The sequence below is a fragment of the Leuciscus leuciscus genome (assembly GCF_965113295.1).
Source record: "Leuciscus leuciscus genome assembly, chromosome: 5".
NCBI lineage: Eukaryota > Metazoa > Chordata > Actinopteri > Cypriniformes > Leuciscidae > Leuciscus > Leuciscus leuciscus.
In genome coordinates this window covers 21,362,909-21,386,344 of record NC_138729.1, presented here as the reverse complement: position 1 = coordinate 21,386,344, position 23,436 = coordinate 21,362,909, and the positions used below count along the sequence as shown (strand labels likewise).

The 23,436-nt window shown below is 38.1% G+C and overlaps 1 protein-coding gene and 1 long non-coding RNA gene across 2 annotated transcripts; one reads left to right on the top strand and one right to left on the bottom strand.

Moving 5' to 3' along the window:
- The first annotated feature begins 238 nt into the window (after positions 1-238).
- Positions 239-13,323, top strand: LOC309499058. The gene is made up of 2 exons (XR_014206131.1): positions 239-455; positions 10,199-13,323. It is a non-coding gene; the product is annotated as an uncharacterized lncRNA (long non-coding RNA).
- Positions 13,324-13,615: 292 nt separating this feature from the next.
- Positions 13,616-22,108, bottom strand: arrdc3a (arrestin domain containing 3a). The gene is made up of 8 exons (XM_082170022.1): positions 21,619-22,108; positions 19,097-19,178; positions 18,850-18,997; positions 18,632-18,734; positions 17,546-17,802; positions 16,934-17,096; positions 16,186-16,328; positions 13,616-16,066 (listed from the first exon to the last, which is right to left on the bottom strand). Exons 1-8 carry the CDS (start codon positions 21,896-21,898, stop codon positions 15,998-16,000), a joined length of 1,245 nt encoding a protein of 414 aa, XP_082026148.1. The 5' UTR covers positions 21,899-22,108; the 3' UTR covers positions 13,616-15,997.
- Between the last annotated feature and the right edge of the window lie 1,328 nt (positions 22,109-23,436).

Below are 23,436 nucleotides of genomic sequence, written 5' to 3'. Positions count from 1 at the left end.
GTTAAAAGGTTTAGGCAAATCTGACGAGTTCTCTTACATATTTTTTCCAAACCTAGAATATGAATAGTAACTAGAACATAGAGAATTGTGTTAGAAGCCACTCTGTAATTTCAAATTAGAAAGGACAAGAAGTTTAGTGTGCTGGCATACAATTGGGGAAGTCCATAACTGAGAGTAACAGCCATGTGTGTAATACATTCCTTTCACACGACTCTATGTGCTGACTCAACCTGTCGCAATCGCTCTCTAACTCGCAGGATGTGAGAGTTTCACACTGGGAACGAGGGGACCTTTTTCATTTGGCAGCTCATACGGAGGCTGATTATAAAGAAATGAGTCAGTGAATCACCGCTCTCATCCCTGGATGACAATGAATGATATCCAAAAAAGAAAGAAATTATTTAAAGCAGCAGAGGAGGAAATGGAAAGAAGATTAAACAAAACATTTTAAAAAAGTACGTTTTGGTTTAATAAGAAGAATTATGGTCTTAAAGGGCACCTATTATGCAAAATTCACTTTTACATGGTGTTTGAAGTGTGTTGTGTGCAGTGTGTGTACACAATCACCCTATAATGATAAAAATCCACCCAGTGCTTTTTTTTTTAAATCCCCATAAATCATAAGCACTATCTCAGAACAAGCCGTTCTCAGATTCGGGGCAGTGTGACGTACTTTTGCACAAGCCCCGTCCACGACTGTTGACTGACACTGCAGTTTTAGTGTAGACCCGCCCTGAGTCCAACATTGTTTCGACATCGGAGCAGCTGTAGACAAGAAAGTTTCCTAAGCGATTGAGGTGTCTTGTTGTTGGATGTAAGAATGGACATAGCAGTCTTCATTTACTCCTGTTGTTACTCGAGGATGGATCTGTACTACCAGCTGTTCGTGATCAAGCTTACAGTCTCCAGAGCGATGATAATAATAATAATAATAATTCATTACATTTATATAGTGCTTTTCTCTGCACTCAAAGCTCTTTACATAGAAGGGGGGGGATCTCCTCAACCACCCCCAATGTGTAGCATCCACCTGGATGATGCGACGGCAGCCATATTGCGCCAGAACGCCCACCACACACCAGCTTATTGGTTGAGAGGAGACCAATGAGTGATGAAGCCAATCAGTATGGGCATGATTAGGAGGCCATGATAGACAGAGACCATTGGGCAAATTTGGCCAGGATGCCGGGGTTACACCCCTACTCTTTCGAAAGACATCCTGGGATTTTTTGTGATCACAGAGAGTCAGGTCTCGGTTTAACGTCTCATCCGAAGGACGGTGCTTTTTTTGACAGTATAGTGTCCCCATCACTATGGGGCGTTAGGACCCACACAGACCACAGGGTGAGCACGCCCTGCTGGCCTCTCTAACACCTCTTCCAGCAGCAACCTGGTTTTCCCAGGAGGTCTCCCATCCATGTACTGACCAGGCTCAACCATGCTTAGCTTCAGTGGGCAACCAGTCTTGTGCTACATGTGATATGGCTGCTGGCCTAACGATAGGCCTAACGTTACTGATCAGTGATCACGGCAGAAATGAAAGTGAGAGCGCGCACTTTATGACAGCTCATCGAGTCGTTTTACGGATATAAAGTATACCATTTTATTAAGCACCCACTGAAAAGGTGTGTTTATATTTGTTTACTGTTAGTTGTTACGAGTGTTTTGTGTAATTCGCTGTGTATGTTGATAATACTGAAAGGGAGAGAGAGGGAGTTTATGAAAAATACTTTAATTCGGAAGGGGTCTGCTACAGCAGGCTTGTATTAATAGTGGATAAAAGCAGATGACAAATAATTTATAACCGTAATTAAACTAAACTATGCCTGTTGTATATCCATACAGCATATATTCTCTGGCTCTGTGGGTATTATTGTCCAACTCCGGGTTGAAATGAACACCGCAACTGAGAGTTTCTGTTTTGATATTATCAGATGACATTGTACTGACAGAGCGCAAGCTCGTGAGGCTCCGCCCTCAGTGCCGGCAGCAGCAGCTCATGCATTTAAAGGTATACAAACTAAAACGGTGCGTTTTTCTCAGCCCCAAAAAGTGACAATCTTAACATGCTGTAAAAAAAAAAGTTTTTACTTTTTTATTTTATTTTTACATACAGCTTTGCCCTTTGTTTACATCATAACAACAACATAAAACTTATAATTGGAACTGCATAGAAAACACAACAACACATAATAAATACTTAAAGGTCATGAGCATAAACAACTGATTGTACCAACAAAATGTGAATTGCTCCGTTTCTAATGAGAAGTTTTTGTGCGTAGCAGGCATTGTACAGTTCAGGACAGTTCTGGAAACTGTCCTCCATAAAATGTGCAGCTCAAATAAAAATAATACATTTTAAGTTTTTACATTACATACATTTTTTCTACGTTTGTCCGCCTTAGGAAGGCCAAACAAAGGGGTATTGGAGCTGGGGTTGAAAAAAACTGAATATTTTCAACATGGCAACAACCAAGGTCAACCAAGCCTCACCCCCTTTTTTATGTATTCCTTGGCCGAAGATTATTTAAATGAGTGACATTGTGACTTCACAAGATCCAGAAGATGTGCGTTGTAGTCCAAACAAGCTGTTTGTTGTAGTTCTTAGTAGCATACGATCACACCGGTATGATTAGAACGGTCATTGCATCACATGATCAACTGCTAAATTCAAATCTGCTTTCGCACATTGGCTGGCACTGAGCCAAAGATGGACGCGCTCAGTGCTGTCATATATCACAACTTTCAGTGTTTTCAACCACATAATGTTTATTTTAGGTTTCAGACATATAAAATCACATAAGTACTAAAAACAATACATTTAGAGTTTGTAAAATACACACTGATGTCTATGGAAGCGGCAATAATGTTTTATTCATATCAGATACACATTGTGTAAGTAACTTTAAAGTTTACTCTATTCTTCTCCCAGTTCACCGGCCACTTACGTTCATGTATTTCCGGAGAAGTGGATGAATTCACGTGTTGTAAATCCAACAGATCCGATTCTCTGAACTGTGGCACAAACTAACATGGCGGCGCCCATCGTGCATACAGCTCAAATAACATTATTATAAAGGCATTTAAACAACAAAACACATCCACTTGTATACATTTAACAATCGGAATATCATATATATATATATATATATATATATAATTTCAAGTAATGAAGATATTCTTTTATGATTTTAGCTTTAGTTAATGATAATAACCCTGGTTAAAACTATTTAAAAACAGATGACAACTATGAGGGATGATGAACAGATATGCAAAAGTGATGCGTCAGTAATGGATTTATGAGTTGAGATGGACAGGAAACGCTTGTTTTCTCAGAGACTAGAAGGGGGACGATGGGACAGAGGGTGGGATTATGTAGGTGTGTCTACTGACCCGGCTGTTCATTGGACGGATCTGGGGGCATAGTATTATTGCGTAGCAATGACTCCTGGATTCAGTGCTGAATCATATTACAGACTTGCAGGGGGAGAGAAAATGAAGAAGGAGAAGGAGCTGGAAAGAAAAGGGCGGGGGATGAGCGGGACAAATCTTTTGGAGCTGGAGTATGGTTACATTGTTTTAACACTCAGAGCTCCCTGCTTGTTCAGCATGTATGTTTCTAAGCTATATACTCCCACTCAAGTAGATTCAATAAACTTAAACATTCTCCTCCTGGGATCTGTCTCTTTAGCTGCCTCTCTCTTTGTGTCAATCAAAATCAAAATTAGGGTCAAAACAATGCTTTGCTGTATTTTCAGAGCTCATGTTAAGTTTAGGATAGGTGTAAATGTACACCAGGACATTATGTATGCAATGCAGGGATGTCATGCAGAGACATTCCACCATTTTCACACTTGCAGAGCTTATTTTCAGCATTCACGATGTGAATATTGACTATGTTGTTACTATCTGACACCTGTACAGCTGTTATATTCTTAGAGCCATGGAGAATTGTGGGTGGGAGATGTTGCAGCGTAGAAAATACTAAATTCACACGTTTAACTAATGATTTAAGGGGGTCAGATGATGAGGAATCCCAATTTCCTTAATCTTTTTGATATAAGAGGTCCTTGTGCAATATAAATATATCGTAACTTCCTGAATTCAACACGTCTCGTATGAAAAAAATCGTATTAAAACTAAATGATGTTTTATTAACAAAGTTCGGGAGGAGCAGGTTCAGATAATTAACCAAATTATGCACAGCTGGAGATTAATCAGTAATCAACTCAATGACAGAGTATAAATTCACAGCAGACCTATCTCTGTTCATTGAAAGTTTGTCAGCATCCCTCCTCCACCCCATCTCCTCACTTACAGTTCCATCTACACTTACCAACTGGGGGAGTACTCTGGGTTCGGGCCTAACTCCGAGCTCGGAGCCCTCCCCCCGGACAGCACGCCAAATACGCATAAACTTATTGTACTAATTATATGTAGATGTGAACTCGTGAACTATATGATGTAAACAGATGCATATGAGATTGATTACAATTGACAATTACATGATTTAATTTTAACGGTCAGAGAAAAAGTGTATAATAATAAGAATTGTTATTATTATAATCATAAATATAATATTAGAAATAAATAAATCTAAATTAATATAATAATAATTATTATTAAAAATTACTATATTATTTTTACTAAAATGTAGATTAAAAATGATAAAAATGTATGAAATGGTCCTCTCTCTCTCTCTCTCTCTCTCTCTCTCTCTCTCTTTCTCTCTCTCTCTCTCTCTCAAATCATCTCAAACAAACACACACACACACACACACACACACACACAACTCTGCTGGTGGTCCTCTGAGCAAAAATAGATCTGAATATAGAACCTCTGTAACACTTTATTTTGATGGTCCCTTTTGAACATTCTTTTGACTATCAATAACTTTGCAACTACATGTCAACTAACTCTCATTAGAGTACCAGGACACTGTCTGCTTAATATCTGCTAACTTTTTATTGTAATGGTCCTCCAACAGACATTATACTGACTATAAATAACTTTGCAACTGCATGTCAACTTATTCTAACCTTAATCAGTCTAATAGTACTCTACTAACACTCTAAGGCGAGTTAGTAGACATGTAGGTGCAACATTATTTATAGTCAACAGAATGTGTTAAAGGGACCATCAGAATAAAGTGAAACCAGAACCTCTTATATTTCTGGGAAATTAAAGTGACGGACTTATTGAGCTGTCCACCATTATAGCTTAACATTGGAGGTGGGGGTGGACGAATGCAGCTCTGGAGTGCACAAGGTCCCCCTATTACATAACCTCCAACTGTTATGATATGAATCTCCCCAGATATGTACCATTACTCAGGTATATCTTCATCAGCATTTAGCATGATGGGGTAAAACGTTTGCAAGCTAGACCCAATTTTCAGTCTCATTTCATGTCAGGAGTCATTTGAGGTTGCTGGACAGAGATGTTTGTTGGACCCAAGACTAAGTAGATGCTTACTAAGGGTATCAGATGTCGTGGAAAATTAATCAAGCCAAAATGTGTTCATCATTCCATCAAAACATTGATTGATACTTGGGCATGTGTGTATGTCATGAAGTTCGAAAACAATAATAATTTGTTTGCATGCACTGGAATATATGGGAATTGGTGGACATTTTCCTTTTTCAGTCCTGTTCATGGGTCTTATATTGCACTTTCTTTCATTTTATCCAATTTATTTTTTTACTTAGAACATCAGTGCAGTGCAGCGCCTATTAGAATCATTTCAGTAATTGAAATAATGCTCAAATAAAAGAATATATAAACATTCAATGAAAAACCTGAACAAAAATAAGTAATGTTGCCTTGGCAAACATCTGGACTTGACAGCCATCCTTACATCCTCTGCACAGATCCTCAGCAGATACACAAGAACCAGACAAGTCCTCCTCACAGACCCTATGGCCAGCTCCGGCTCCATACCAGTGTAATGAATCCGATCGTCAAGCAAAAGGAACTGGATGAATAAGCAGAACTGCTTTATAGATTAAATTAATGTAATAATTGATTATCTTTACAACTGAACAACAACCGAAATGCATAATTTTCCTGTTATCACTGTAAAGCTGCTTTAAGCTGTAAAAAATAACATCTAAATAAGCTACACAGAACAGAACCCAAACTTTAGATTGTAGAATATAAACATTTATGTTGCTACATAAAAGCCAATAATTATTTCCAAACAGGTTTACCAAAAACTCCCCAACCTGTTATTGGTAGGACAAACAGATAGTCCCAACCTAAACTAATATAACTGGTTGAGACAATTCTGTCTGCCTTTTTAAAATATTAAATGCTAAGTACATCAGCAAATGATGGCATGGAACTTGGCCAGGAATATCCAGCGGGGTGAACAAAAGGAACTGGGTTAGTGGTTCACGTGAGTCATTTCACCCTGGCAGGACCTCTTGCTCGCCTTTCTCTGCTCTGCAGCTATAACAAATTGACACAATTTTAGCACATGCATTCAGGATACAACATACTGCAAATTTGAACTTTTACCTCCGTCTTATGGACATGTGGAGCCTGAGGCTCTAAAATGTGAGTGTTTGTGCGTGCATGTGTTCAGATGGTAGTGGGAGGATTCCTCAGAGCTGTCGGCTCCTGCTCCACCTGCTGTTTTGCAGCTCAGAGGCACAGGAGGGGTCAAGGCTCACTATGACTCAGGAACAGAGGAGAAACGGAGAGTATGTGAGTCAGCCTGTTGCCTAAAAAAGGAAACTGGCGGGGTGCTGGAAGGAGAAGGGTGAAAAATATATTCCCTCCAGCTGCAGAGAGAGAGTGAACTCACTTCCCCTAATGAAAGAGCAGGACAGGCTGTATTTGGTGTGATGTACACCCCTGGACAAAAAAAAAAAAAAAAAAAAAAAAAAAGGTCTTAACCATTTTAATCACAAATCACTGATCAGGAAATTAGCAATTCTTGCACTAATACTGTAGATAAAGTAACTTAGTGTTGATGTTAATGGCTTAAAAACAGTTCATGAGCAGTTGAAAAATGTCTCCAAAAAAAAAAAAGTTTGTTTGAGTTTAACATGAGATCAAATATCCACTATAGGGTCAAAACATGAGCCTGATTGACTTGTTCTCAAGCCACTTCTTGGTTGTCTTTGCAATTTGGGCTGGAGCATTGTCTTGATGTTGAAAAATAACATCTGATCATTCACCTTTAGATAACAAATTTTCATTTGTGGGAAGCAAGTCATTCTGCAATATTCTCTTGTGCTCCAAAGCATTGAATGACTTTTCACAGTGAAGTATCTCACCAATACCAGCTGCTAAAAAGGCTCCCCACACAATGACCTCTTTCTCCATGCTTCACTGTGGTAGAGATGTATTTATTAATATAATTCACACCAGATTTTTGATGCATTAAGTCAACATCTCCTGGTTGACCTAATGTTGACCTTGTCGACCTTTATCTAGTTTGTTCCATGCTGGTGGAATGACCTGTCTAACTCAACCCGAGCTGCGGAGTCTTTAGCCATTTGTAAGAAACGGTTAAGTACACATCTTTTTTCTCAACACTTAGAAACTAGAAACACATAGAAACTAACATTTTCTATTCTATCTATTAAGAAAAAAATGGTGTACTGTGCTAGACTAAGACTTGTCACGGCACACATGTTGTTGCCCTTTTGTTGGTTTAAAAGGAATTGGATTGACGGTCGTGCGAAAGACGCTTCTCTATCGTCATCATGTTAAACCCACCAATAGCGCGCCAGGTGGATAAGCCATTTTGTGATTGGTCCCCGCAGATTTGTAACGGAAGCAGGATAGAAAAATTTACAGGTTTCCAGCCTGAGCTGCAGGGCGAAATCAAATCGCCGGCAGATTGGGCTGGGTTTACCCAGTCTACACGGGAGAGGATTTATGTATGGCAGTGACGCAACTGATGCTGGTAGGTCACATGATAATGACAGCATGGCGGATGTTGTATGTCCAAATTACATTCATACTATACACATTAATTCTATTTAGAACGTAACTTTTTAGCGGTCGTGAAGTAATTGCTTAACCTCTCAACGATGCTTCAATTGCTGCTTCTGCAAACCGCTGATCAATGCTACAAACCAACACGTTTGTTGACACGTTTCCTGCCTGGAGTTTTCACGTCGGAAAGTACGTCACCCGGATTGTTGGTCTGATTGGTTGAAGGACTATCCAATTGCGTAAAGAGTCATTTGAACTATCCCCTTTGATCACACCTCTTGTGCAGTAGAAAATACTGAGCAGACTCCCCAGACTAATGTTCAATCTTAAAAGATTGAGCTTGGTCTGGTGATAGCCAGACTATCTCCCTTGGCCTCATGGGATAGGAAAGTGTCCATCATATGCATACTTCAGAATCGCGCCAGAAGTAGTAGGTCATCTGGGTACTTTTTGCCTATTCTTTTATGAGTACTATGAATTCGGACATACTTCTTTTGTCACATACGATTTTGGATGCAGCCATTGTGTTTTATGGTTGAGTCACTGAATCATTCACTTAGTCTATTTGTTCAAACATTTATAAATATACTTTAATAATACTACAAATTATATATAGCCTATGAATATATCATTAATTATTACATTTTATATTATTATTGTGTTTCATAATTATATTAATATAATTATTGTATATTTACATTTTGTATATTTTAGAGCTTATAAGGTAAGCTCTGCCAGATTTAATATCTTCAGGCCTATAGATGATCCTCGCCACTAAAGCTGCAATGCGTTCTTCTTCCTTTACCCCATCCACAAACCTCTGCAGTCACATACTCCATTTAGGTTCCTATTAATCATCCACTGACATAACAGCTGTATATGTGCCACAGTGTGAATTGTCAACCCTCCTTAGTACAGCACGGCCACAGTCTCCATATCATGAATAATGCATGACACATCACCACCCCTGAGTTTTCAATACTAATACTCTACAAGAGCTCAAAGGACTCTTCAAAGCATCACAGAAAGAGAAAACTGTTGGTGGTGGATTCATTAAAGTGGTAAAAACTATTTTATAGTCTCAAAGCTGCAGTATATAACAAACAAACAAATAACATTTATTAAAATGACCTACATTAGGCAGAATATGTACAAAAGAAGCATTAAACACAAAATCCATTTGTACAGTGTGCTTTTATAGTGCGGCTTACTATCCTGACACTAATTCAAGTAATGACATTGCACTTAACTGTCAGGAACTTGAATAAGTTATGCAGTCTATCCTGGGACCCATAAACTCGGGGACCTCAACTAGCTTGAGAAATCTTTTACTATCAAGTTCCCTCCTCCTTATCCACAGCCATGCTGCAAAACAAGCTGAAGCAACTGGCTTCTGCATGTCAATAACTCTGAGAGCTCTCGCAGCTGTTCCCTTTAGTTCTGTTTGCTTTGTTGCCATGATCACAGATGGGTGTGAATGTTTGGGTTTTTATGGTAGTCTTTATGTTACATTGAGACATGTTTGGATTGAAAACTGAGCAGTTTCATGTAGGTCGACTATTTGTTGTATTAATTTTTTTATTTTTGTGAGAAAATGTAAACAATTAAAAAGTCATGTTCCACTTTAAATGCATTAAAAGGTGAAATGGTGCACTAAATGTAGAATCTCAAAAACCCCTTGCATAATCTCTCGCTATTGGCCTTCTGATTAAAGATCCCATCTTCTACTGTACTTGCCACTTTTACTCTTACCTTCAGTGCCCCCCCACCCCCCAAATTACAGAGGTGATTTAAACCTGTCCCACAACTGTTTCCAACAATTAAAACGATTTTAAAAAATCTTTACATTCATATGAAAATAGATGTATATTAATTTATTTTTGTGTGAAAATTTTGTGATGACTTTTGTTTAATCTAATTACCAATAAATGTCATGTTTATCTGTGTGCCATATTTTTCACTTTTTTATGTGTATCTGTTTAATTTGTATGTTCTTTTAATATTTATCACTAGAGCAAATAAAATCATTTTGACCTCCTGAGGTTTTCTAAAGGTTAAGCACCTTTCACTGACCTTTTGTTGAAAAAAGACTTATTTTTTAAGAGTTTCGTGAGTTGTTTTGAACAAAACAAACATTTGTGGAAAGTGCCACTTGTATTACTGTTTACAATATACAAATGTACAATATATTTGATAGACAAAGTAAGAGTAAAGCTCTGTCAAGCTTGTTTATGCTTTTTTCTCCAGGTCAATGTCCTCCTCTTCTGCTCTTGATGGGAACAATGTGAAGATGTTCAATCATCTCTGTAGGTCCGAAAAACCTGCTCTTTTAAAAGGTACAGAAGGGATACAGGCGGAGCAAAACAGAAAGGAAAAAGAGCTGAAAGAGATTCAAACTAGATGCAATGAACGATAAACAGGAAATACACGGAAATTGCGTCAGGAGCTTCCCCCCCCCGCAATTTCTCACAAACTGGTGTCATAACAGTTTAAATAACAGACTAAATCCCTTATACATCATGCAGAGCATTATGATTTTTATTGTTATATACTGTGTATATATAACTACAAGATATTAAGCACCAAAAAACAAGATATAAAGTTATGGGCACATGATTATATCCTTCTAGAAGCTTCATCTGGACATTCCTCTTTGAGCGTGAGGCTCCTGGCAAGGAGGTACGGCAGTAGGATTTAGTAGTTATCGGAAAAGGCTCAGATCTGTGTAGCATCAGCATGGACTAAATCAGCAGCTGCCATTGCTAGTAATCCCTCCTCTCTTTTTTGTTGGGGCCCGGGGTCAGCACCGTACAAAGGGCCTGACCTGCAAGAGTCAGTAGAGCAGAGGCCTAGCAGGAGAGAATAAAGTGCTGGGTCAAAGCTGACTCATGAGATCCTAGAAGCAGCACTCAACTGCCTGTAGAGATGACAATACTGTTGTATACTTATGTAACACACCCGCTAGCTGCAACCCGCTTAGCTGTGTGAGGATCAATCAAGTCCTTTCACATTTCATTGCCGCATGATATTTTGTCCTCATTTTCAGTTGGCAAAACAGCAACTATTAGGTTGAAAAATAAGATTGTGCATCTTTCAGCATGATATACAGTACATACAGTTCAGCTTGATACTGTTCAAAAGATTGGGGTCTGCAAAAATCTTTTAAATGTTTTTGAAAGAAGTCTCTTATGCTCACCAAGGCTGTGTTTATTTGATCAAAAATACAGTTAAAACAGTATTATTGTAAAATATTATTACAATTTAAAATAAATGCTTTCTGTAATTTATTCCTGTAATGGCAAAGCTGAAATATAGCTGCAAGCAGCAATTATCGGGGCCAATCACAAAAGAAGCAAACAAGGAAGCTAGCAGCACTGCAAAAAATGGGTAAATAAAGACATTTGGAGTCAATTGTAAGCAAAAAGGTTGAAAACCCATAAATACATTGAGTTGTAATGCGATAAAATTGCTTATAATATAATTTTATTACAATTCTTCACCACAAGGGGGTGATGCCCTGAAACTTTCCGAGTCCCTTCAGGGCATGGTGCTGACACACGCTGAGTTTTGTTACGATATGCCAAAACGTTCATAAAATATAGCAATATGCAAAATTGCAGTTACAGGATTGGATCATTTTTGTCATTATGTAATTAAAATATAGCCATGTTTTTCAAGGTATAAATGGACTATGATAACAACTGTGTGAAAAAAAATGGCTTGAAACTTCTCAGGCTCCTTCAGGGCGTTGTGCCGATGACGCTGATTTTCATAACAATACTCTAATGCGTTCATAAAATACAGCACTTTACTACAAAATTAAAAATGGCCGATATGGGAAAATTGGATATCATTCAACTCAGCATGCCGCCCCGATTAAAGAGATTTTTTATTCGATTTTTGGGCAAACTGTTCGGAATTGATATTTTATCTCCGGACCAGTAAGTGGCGCTGTCCTAAAACGCAGAATGTAGCTTCAAGTTATGCTTGTGATGACATGTAACAGGTTTGGTCTGAATACGCCGAAGTGTTGCGGAGATATAGACTCGTGTCCAATTTGGGGTGCTCAACTTCAATTTAATTTGTATGTTATTCAAGAACGGTTGGGTTTTAAGAACTTTTTTCACAGCATGGTCTGAAGATCATCTAATTCAAGTTTCATAAAAAAATTCGACACACCGTCTAGGAGGAGTTAGAAAAAGTAGTTCTTTATGGCGAAAAATATTTAATGAAGGGAAAATGCAATCGAATTTCCTTGAGCTAAGGAATCAGAATGAAAATAATTTCAAATTCTAGCCCTTATGGTTCAGAAGTAATTAGCATAAACTTGAGTGCAAGTTTGGACTGCTAGAGGGATTGAGTTAGTTAGAGACACCAAATTTGCTATGGTGACAGTTGAGTCTCTATCTGTGAGCCAAATTTCATAACTTTCCCTTTAGCGGTTCTATGGGCTGCCATAGACTTCCAGCGCAGAAGAAGAGCAACCGGATGAAGAATAAGAACACCAACAATTACAATAGGTGCCTAAGCACCTTCACTGCTTGGGTCCTAATTATCAGCAGCCATTACTCCAGTCTTCAGTATCACATGATTCTTCAGAAATCATTCTAATATGCTGAAAACAAAGTGTAGACTTTATTAAAAACTGTCTTTTGATAAATGCAGTTAAAGAGACACCCAGAGAGAAAAAAAAAGAATGTTTCTGTTTTTATGTTCCTGACTCCATATGCTCTATCCTGTGCGTGCGAGTCTACATCCTAAAACCCAGTCAATAAACATAACCCATGAATGACGCAACTACAATAGATTTTCTAAATATGTTACAACTGAGTTGCCAATCAATGATCAGTTTGTGGTCAAAATGAATTATGTAACCTCACACTTCACCTCAGGCAATCCAAATACCCATTTAAAAAATAAGCATAGATCTAAATATAATACATATTTCATGTTAAATAAACCTTTATGAGCCATAAGTGAGTAGGAAGGCATTTTAATGATTAAGAAAAAATCTTATAAGAAGAACACATAGTAAAGAACATAATTCATTATGTGGCTAAAATTAAAATTACAGCCATAGCTTAGAATTGGGCATAACCATTTCCCATGTTTTGGCCAGTTCTAAGATAAGCCTTGTTTATGTGTTAGTATTTTCAACCAACCCTGCTGGCCAAAGTTTGTGAACTCACTTGACCCCAAAGTTACTTCTTGACCCTAGTGCCATCCGATAAGCTGAGGTCAGAAGGTTATCCCCTATAAACCAAGCTGGCGTCTTGGAGTCCAACACCTTAAAGAAGGTTCAACCTTATCTTGAAATGATCTACTTAAAGCAACAGCAATGCAAAGGAGTAAATGTGAAAAAAAAAGAAAAGGATTCTTATGAGCACTAAATTAGATAATCAATTATTACATATTATTATAAATTAGTTTAAGTAAAGGGTAGAGTTAGAGAGTAGAGTTTGGTGTAGGCAACCAATGAAATCTTTAGAGTCGGTTGCAGGGTGGAGTTTCCACTGAATTGGTTTTATTGGGGGGGATGGGGGCACAACATGTCCATATTTCATACAAGAGATCTTGCTGATGTTTTAAATTCTGGGCAGTAGCCTGTTTGCTTTTATGCACCAATATCACCATAGTAAAAATAGAATAAAAATAAAGCAGAAGTAAGGGATTTTCTTTTATTTAGTTTATTTATTTCCAAGGAAGAACTAAGACAAAAGTTAAAACCAATACAGACATACATTTCGATCATTATCAAATGTTCATAATGATCTCTGAAATGAAATCACATTGAAATAAGACAAAATATACCACTGAGTCAAAATATACCACTGAGTCAAAATAAACTCAAGAAATATTGCACTTAATTTCTAAAACATACCATATTTCCATTAAAGGTGTTTCCTGACAGAGTCAAGAGTTTAGCTTTAACACTGGACTACACGGAAGGCCAAGCATTAGACTATAGTATTGACCGACCACAAAAAGAAGCTCTTTTCTTTTTGTGCTTAAGCTTATTCTTTCATTAGTAGCCAATTTTGGTTCGATTTTAAACTATAAAACACAACAGAGAAGCAAATCATTTTTTTCTCATAATCATCTCTTGAGTTTTTGGATGACCCATTTCTCTAAGGTGTGCTACAGCTATTGTTCCCATATTAATTGAGACGAGAGGATCTATATTAATTAGTTTGTTTGAAAAACAAACACTGAATGCCCATAAGTATTCATCAAAACCCATAACTGAAAACCGAAACCCATTCAAATCAAAAGTGGCATGATCCATGCTTGCTCGCTTTGAAGGACTTTTTGTTTTTCCCTTTTTGTCCTTTTAACCTAAACCCCAATCTGTAGGAATAAAAGGATAACAAATAGGATGTTAAGAATGTTAAGATCAGTACTTCATCAAGGCCACTATGTTAAGATCACTTTGCTTCAAAAACTGCTGAATCATAACCACCACCACATTAGAGATGAACCTATAACACACTGTGCACAAATAATGACTAATTCTATAAATCCAAACACTTCTTCAACTATTTACATAGCTAAATGGTTGAATGCCAGCATTTCTCCAGACCTCAACCAGACATGAGCAGACTTGTGGTTTCAATTCAGTAAAAAAAAAAAATGAAGCCCAAGCATGATCAGAGCCTAAACTACTTTTGTAGTCGAATGAGTTTTAAAAACAAATGTACAACTCATTTCAACTGGATTCGGATATCTCTGGATAAGATCCAGAGTCCTCGTTTTGCTTTACAACTTGGCTTTTTAAGCATCTGTGCCATTCTTTGGGTCATGCCTGGCTTCACTGGTCTGAAGAAACATTACGTCAAATGTAAGTCCGCCGGTGCAGCAGGACAAAAAGGGAATGTCATAAGTCTTTGAAAGCTGCCTTGCATCTTTGTGCATATCTCCTCTCTTTATTGAATCAGTTTTTCAGTATTGAATCTGAATTTCCTTCAATGGTCTCCTTCCTTGAACTGAAACAGTGCAACTGAAACATAATCTGCACTGTTTTTGTTTTCATTTGGCAAGTGAGATGACCTGAGACTGAGTGCTTTTTTTCAGGCAGTGCAATCTCAAAGCTTGCACCGCTACACACTACGAACAGAAAGGCCACAAACTTTTCAGGCATCCTGCCCAGGCCCCACCCTGTTTTATCTCTCTGCTCCGATCACACACATGAACACCATGTCCTGGACTTTTGCTCCTCTACCAAACAACATGTGCAACAAATTTAACACCAAGCAAACCACGTTTGGCTGAAAGGTTCTACATTTAGAACCGAAAATGAAGTCCATTTGAACAGGACAAAACTAAACAAATGCCATTCTTGGGTTATGAGTTGGCAAGGCAACATTGCAAAAGCTTTCAGACAGCATGTTACCAAGAGCAGATTATCGACTGAGGAAACACAATCAATGAAAACTACAGACCTCAAAAGAGCTTGAACAAGATCAGTGCATTACGTCAGTCCATTCAATCTGTTATTCCTCAGAATCTGTTTTCTGTGTTCTTTGTAATTTGTGCGGCTCAAGCGAAACTGTTATAAACCTGTAATCTCTTAATCCAAGAAAACTGAAATAAAACAATCAGTGATTTTAAAACTCAAAATCGAGGAAAGCAAACATGTGCAAACAGAAATCAAAAACTGAGACGAGAGAATGATGAGTTTCTCTCAGCTGTACTGTGAATGGCTGCGGTCGTAGTGTTTTCTTGCCTTTCTCTTCAGATCTCGGACAAGGTCTGCATGTTCTTTTGTCAACTTTTACGGAAAAGCATGAGAAAAGTGACTACATTGACAAAGCTCTCCAGGCTTAGTCCGGTGGGGTGTGTCCCATCCACGGGTCAGGGGGGTTACGGGGGCAATCTCTGGGTCGGGTAATTTGCCAGTGACTTCCTGCACCCTTACGAACGGATTTCTCCATAGAGGTTTGTTTTCTCTCGGTGGTGACAGCGAAGCAAACAATCGCTGTCATCTGGAGATAAACAAAAGTGAAAGCTCCTAAAGCCCAACCACTTTGGACTCGTTCCATGCATTTCTCAACGTGATGGGCAGGTGTCGAGTCTCTGCTCCGCGGTCGATGTGACTTGATCTGGATGTGGATCAATCTGATGGAGAGCGGAACAGAAAAACAGCTTCCGTGAGTCCAATGCATGTAAACATGGCTGAAGGTTACCTCCTGATAAAAATATCAACATTTTACCCGTCAAAAAAACAAAAATCTTACCTCAGAGTAGGGTGGAGGGGGTCGGAAGCGGAACTCCTGGATGTAGGCCAATAATGGCCCTTCAAAGTTCTCCCGTCCTGACGACACATCCAGACAGCCTTGCCTCTGTTCTTCTGTGACCACCTCTGCATAGGCTGGAGGAGCTGCGTACAGCAAAAGAAAATGTTAATGCTGTAGCGATGCCAACCATGATATCTGTTTCTTCTCTGCATACAATGTTCTCTCCACTTCCTCTTTTGGTGTCTTATTTTAAAGAACACTGTGCAACAAGTTCTTTCTCTGTAAGTCAAGATTCAAATCACTTGTCCTCCATATATACCAAATCTGGACTCTTATTATATTTAAAACATGCCTCAAAACAAGTGGTTTTAAAGGAATAGTTCACTTAAAAACAAAAATTCTGTCATCATTTACTCACCCTCAAGTTGTTTCAAACCTGTATGAATTTCTTTCTTCTGCTGAACACAAAGGAAGATATTTTGAAGAATTTCGGTAACCAAACAGTTGATGGACCCCAATGACTTTATGGTATTTTGTTTTTCCTTCTATGGAAGTCAATGTGGTCCATCAACTGTTTGGTTAATGAAATTCTTCAAAATATCTTCCTTTGTGTTCAGCAGAAGAAAGAATTTCATACAGGTTTGAAACAACTTGAGGGTGAGTATATGATGGCAGAATTTTTAAGTGAACTATTCCTTTAATTGACAACCTAGGGGATGAGCAGGCAATATCGTGCAGAGTTCCTTACCTTCAGGCCTCTCAGGGAGGGCCATGCCTAACCAGCTCATGGTCATGCTGCACTGACTGCTCACAGAAGATGTACGGCTACCAAAAGGATGGAGGGGGATGGTGCCAATCACCAGGGGCAGGTTTAAATATAGGTTCATGGCTCCTGGGATATCTACATACACCTGCAGATAATAATATTGGGATTTTAGGTTAATCATTTCACAAATACTGCACCTTGATTTGTAAATATGACCAGTAAAACCATCTGGTTGTCACTGTTTCCAGGTCCAAATGTTTCTCCGTATCCCAAAAGTAAACAAACGGTGCTAATATACACTCATTGATTGGTTTGTGGGGTTAATAGGCCATTATCACTCAATGGCCTGAATTTCATCAGATATTTTAAGGCTGATCTTCTTATCAGTATGTGCTAGGAGAACTTGGCATAATCTCTTTATCATTAATGGAGCTGGATGGGTGGAAAGCATAAGGGTGTTCAAGGAACTGATCCTTTAGCTGCTTGAAATTGACATAAAGCTCTGAAATTACTGCATTATTTAAATTTTTAAGCTATAGAAAATGCCGTCACATGTAGAGATGATCGGTAATCAAAAAATCAAAAAGCACTTACCATGAGTGAGTACTCCACTCTAATGATACTGCAGTCGAGGATGGAGGGTGATACAGGAGGGATTTTCAACATTTTTCCATTCCATGTCTCCGTCTTGCCTGAAGAAAGCGACTCCCCTCGGATGTTGGCCACCAATTGCTTGATCTCCTTCATCTTCCCTTTGGCAAAGAAGGTCTGCGTTTGGTAAATGGCAGCCTTTGGCACAACCATACGCGATGAACAGTTTTCAATTTCTGCAAAGATTTGAATGGACTCTCCTGTGTAAAGAAATGTATTGTTAATGGTTTAAAAAAGTATCAAGGGGTATCATGTAGGGCTACAACAATGAATCGATCAAATCGCTAATGAAAATAATCAACAACAAATTTGATTAAAGATTAATCCAGCCTGCGCACTTTGCACAAAAACATCCGCCAATCATGTCACTTTACAATAATGAATAACACATTTCTATGGACAAAACGCATCTGGAAAACAGTTCAGGATGGACATTAATAATTTTAATGTGCCTTGCCACCTCATGTGCTTTGACAGATGAGAGAAGAATAGCACAATAATTCAGACTAAAATATACATTGTTCTAAATATTTGCTTTTACACATTAAATGCAATTTTGAAATTCAACATGAGAAACAAGTAATTGTATTTTTAATGAGAGCAGTGACAGTAAAAGGGACATTTTTAATTTCTAATTATATTTATATTTTATTTATTTGAATTTATTGAATTGAATTATATTTTTCTAATTGAATTTTAATTTTAATTATGTTTAACTGCACATAGCCTACATAGACACATTATAGTATAGTCACTATAGGCTTATTTGTTTATATTGCCTTCAGATTGCACATTGTGTGGGGGACAACATTTGGCAGTATGTGGGGTATAACAATTTTGCAAATAAGGGATACAAATTAATTTACTTTTTAAATTGACATTATTATTTTTTCTTTTTCTTTTTGGATTAATCGAAGAAATACTTGACAGATGAATCGAAAATAATCATTTGATGCAACCCTAGTATCATGTAAAATTACAGTGGGGTTCCAAATGTCTAGTGAAAATATTAACTGTCAGAAGATTTACCTGGAGTATAACCCTTCCGTTCAATTTTGGCACTTAAGGAGATTGGACCTGAGGTGCAAAACCAGCAGCATAGCGTCTTTTCTTTAGTTCCTGCCTGAGGAGACTGTGCAAAGTAGAATACCAAAACTTTAGAATGCAAGAACCTTGAATGGTTATTCTTCAACATTGCATTGATGAATCAGGACGAATACAGGGATGCGAATGATGCGAACACTCACCAGCAGGAGAGGAGTGTTGATGTCGATGTGTTCAAAGACAGTGAACTCTTTCTTGGTCTTCATGGGCAGAAGCCAAGGCCTGTGCAGCTCAGCCTTTACCCAGTACCGCACACTGCCATGCTTCCCTTCGAACGAGGTAGCCAGAGGTCTGCATGTGCATGACACAAAGCAAATACAAATTATAATTATAACATACAGTACAGATGAACAATTATTAGCTTTGGTGGCACATCTGACCAAAACTCACGTTTGTGGAAGCTCAAAGCTGAATGCATACTCATGTCTTCCTGAATGAATAGTGGTAAGTCCCTCCTCAGAGTTATCATCATCTGAAACAGAAGAGAACAATATTCCAAATATACCTTACCTGCCAAAGCATTGAGCATCTTCTTGTTTGTTACATGATCTAATTTATTAAAACACATAAGGCATGATACACTTCTGCTAAATTCTTAAATGTAAACATAAGCCCACTTTGATAAAACAAGTAGTATGATTCTCATAAACCCCAGCAAATCATATGCATCACAATTAGCCTATATTTTACCCATGAATCATAAGCGTTTAAATCACATGTATAATCATTGCACTTGAGGCACATGTGTATTAAGTTTCAGTATTTATTCTGAATGGGATACATACTCGTAAGATCTACTGCAGTTCACATGAAACATAAGGTAAATGTGAAACAAAATTCCAATGTTAAATAATGTTTGTGTAACACAAAAAAGCACCGCGGCTTTCGTTTTGCCAGCTCAGCAGTCAGCACTCCATTCAGCTTAGCGGAGCCATGGTAAACAAGCACGGAGCTGTCAATCAAAGGCAGACTCCAGCAAGAGAAGACCGGACTAAACCGGAGCCAACTGCTTCCCTGTGCCGGAGCGCTCATTACGTATTTAGTGTGCGGCGGAGCGCGCGCGCGTAAATCTACTCGTGTGCTGCGGCGTGGACTTCACGAGCGTTCTCCCATTCAGCAAAACACGTGAGAGAATTATGACCACTAAATAAATGAATAAAATAAAATAAAACACCAGCAATCAGAAACGACAAAAAACCGACCAGTTTCCATTATAAATTGATCTTTATTGTAACCAATTAGTCATACAGAAACAGGAAAGTGACAATTAGACACATTATTTAGATTAGAACTTTACAGGGGAAATAATTTCTTTCAAATTACAATACGCATGCAACTAACAGTCATTACATGCACTACTTGATTCGTATACAACGAATAAGTTTCAACATTCAAACATTGACTGGCTCGTTCTGTACCAGAAGCCAGCTCAGGCTAACCATAACTTCACAACAAAAAATAGCGACTGAATATGGAAAAAGTTATTATAACGTTACAATTTGGGTGTATTCTTGAAGTCACATTTCCCCCTGGGTAAAGCAACGTTTCACACTTGTAATTTTTGTAACCCTGTGTTTTGAAGTCCTGCTCAGTCAGTATAATGGAACAATGCAGCGGTAGAACGTTACATCGAGTTGTTTGGTAACAGACAACCAATGAACTGCCTCGGTGCTTACCTCATTAAATATTAATGAGCTCTGTACAGTTGCAGAAACTGTGGAACGCGGGGAGAAAATTGGAAATGTCGAACAGAACTGGTTAAAAAGAGACGGTGGTTTTTGCTTTTCAGCAAACGTTTTATGTGGCTTAAACAGCCAGAGCGGACACACTTCTACCGAAAGACTTGCAGTTATCAAAACAGGTCGAGAGCTGCCTCACGTATTAGTACAATAAAAGTTGTCGACCTCATAAATATGCAAATGAGGGTTTATAAATGTACAGTGTGAAACCAGTTGATAGGAATACGATTACTCAAACATTTTGTATGACCCTGGCCAATTTCAAATGTGAAAAGTCCAATATGCAAGAACATTATGCAGCGAGGTTGTCAGTCAGCAATGACGTTTTATGGAACAACATTACTGGACCACTGAATGCATTTAAATGTAATAGCCACTGTATGTGCAAGGTTGCATACTACAGCCACTGGTGCAAAGTTGCTGTTTTTCTCACTTTCCGCAAAAGCATGATGTCACAGAAGACACGTTGGCGCCTCCACCAATCAGAGACAAGAACGGCCAGACACTGCATCAAAACAGGATTGAACCGCTTCTAACAATGGGTGGAAACTTAAGACATTATGCCGAAATATATGTCATTACTGTGATATTATATGAAATTTATGCACGTAGCTTTTTCCAAAAGAAATGTATAGCGGTGGAGAACCGAAGACGAATCTCGTTTTTATAAGGCTGTAGCATGAGATGAGCAAACTGTGTGGCCACCATTCATTCATTCAAGCTGTCACTGACACCTGAAAGAATGTTGAAGTGTAGTCCAGAATCAAATAAATGAATGTGCTGAATATCACGTATTTATGCGATCTAAACGGAATAGTGAAAATTAAGCATCCATGTGTATTGCCAAATCTTTTTTTTTTAATTTTTTTTTTTTATGACTGATCATGAGTCTGCCATGTAATGTTCCATGTATATGGTGTATTTTTCGTTGATAAGCCAATCGAATACAACAAATGAATACATCAAAACAATTGATAGAGAAAATAAATGCATATGCATGAACACAATACTGTCTACAGATACACCGGTCAACAAGTACTGTGCAGCATCCAAAGTATGTCATGTCATCCTGGACCACTGAGCATCCATCCCACCAGTAACGTTACATTCAACTGCTCTTTTCGGAACAAATCTACACTGAGAGCATGTTTGATCTGTATTCTTATTTCTTACCTCTTTCGTGGCCAATAAGGAAGTCTCTATGATTCAGATATTCCACTTCTTCTGTATAATTTTGAGTGTAGGCAGTGTTGGATCCAGCATTTCGTGATTCTGTCCAACGAACTTTTGCAAATCCTTTTGCATGTATTTTAAGTGACTTGACACGAATCTCCCCTGTGACTTCAATAACAACTCTTCCTGAGACGGAGTCCCCACTTGAGAAAACAGGGACATTGCTGTCATTTAGACAGTCGTAGCTTACAACGAAGCTCTTTACCTTTCCTAGCACCATGGTGGCAAGAAAATAAAATGTACAAAGTTTTGTAGACAAAAACAAATCACACGGCCAAAGTCTATGAAAATAATCTCTTATGAAAAAAAGCGAGAGTTGACACTGGATAGTGTCATTGAGCTGCGAGAGCTGAATAACAGCAAAAGATGCTGTTATCGCGTCTCGGTGAAGGCTTGATGGTCTGCAATGAAAGACAGCGAGATTTCGCCACCGGCTCACTTTAAGCGCTGCTCTTGTGAAAAACAAGTTAGTGCGCATGCGCATAACTCTCTTATCCGTCCCCCTTCTTCCGCTTTTTGTGCAGTTCTTTGACCGGGGACTCAGGAGACAAATAACAGCGAACAGCTGAGCAATGTATTAAAAGAATACGTGGAAGTCTAAACAAATTTCACACGTTTAGGTAGAGCTCCACATTAATATTTGAACAGTTTGGTTATAGAGTGTTATAAGTGAATTTGGGCTCTGTTTACTCAAGGGGAATGCACAACAGGAACATACAACACATTAAACAATTTGTTACTTTCCAACATTTGATGACTTAAATAATGCAATGTTTTTATTTAAAATATTGCTATTATTTAAAAAATTTACCGCGTAACTCAATGCAGAAAAAAATATCAGATATTGATAAAGAGATTTACCTGGAGGTCAGTATGCTGCCGTGTTACATTTAGATAAAGATGAATTGATGCTAACTGGTACAGCTTTAAACCACAAAACATGTCAAATGAACCGAGTTTGCCTTTTCGATATTTATTTCCAGATGGGCCAACTTACACAGGAATATCCTTCTCTGAAATTTTTATTTCATATTCTATATTCTTAGTTTCATATTTAAAATATTAATGCAATACAATTGTTATTCCTGTTTTAAAGCATTTGTGTTTTGTGTGTAACCCACTGTTAGCTTCGGTTTCCTTTGTAAAGATGGCATAAGGAGAAGAAGCAGAAAGAATACTGAGATCATATTATAGATGAGGTTGATTTTCATAATTTCACTAGCAGATTTAGAGCTACAGGACATGTTGGTTCAAGTTGAGAAAACTAATGCTCCACCCTGCGGCTGCAGAAACTCTTGCGTTCTTCTGTGTCTTGCTTTAGTCGCTTGTGTGTGAACGAATTACGATGGATTCTGCTGCCCTCTAGTGGTTTATTGGACAACTGTAATTCGAAGCCAATTGAAGTTAAACAATATAGCCTAATTATAATTTTCCTGGTTGGAGCTGAACTATATGTTTAAATTAACTTATTTTTCAAAGCAGATGTTTTTGTTTCAGTGTGACTTACCATGACAAGTAGGCTACAGGTCCTTGAGAAAAGTAAGTTGCTAAAATGTTAACATAAAACACTTTAGCAACTAATGTTAATGTTCATGTTAGAGTAAACGTGTCTTTAGACTCTGAAAATGTTTACCTGGTGAGTGCACATGGCTGAACAACACAACACAATTTTCAAAAATGAACTAAACTAGAAGAAATTGTTGAAATGCTCAGTAGAGAAAAGTAAACAAGGGTTGGGCTGTTGACATTACTTTGTGT

Excerpts from the sequence above, each read along its gene's own strand:
- arrdc3a (XM_082170022.1), bottom strand. The coding sequence starts at position 21,898 with ATGGTGCTAGGAAAGGTAAAGAGCTTCGTTGTAAGCTACGACTGTCTA. Across the intron at positions 18,735-18,849 it reads TCAACACTCCTCTCCTGCTG|TCTCCTCAGGCAGGAACTAA; the intron begins GTGAGTGTTCGC and ends TACTTTGCACAG. Across the intron at positions 16,329-16,933 it reads CCTCCCTGAGAGGCCTGAAG|CTCCTCCAGCCTATGCAGAG; the intron begins GTAAGGAACTCT and ends TGCTGTACGCAG.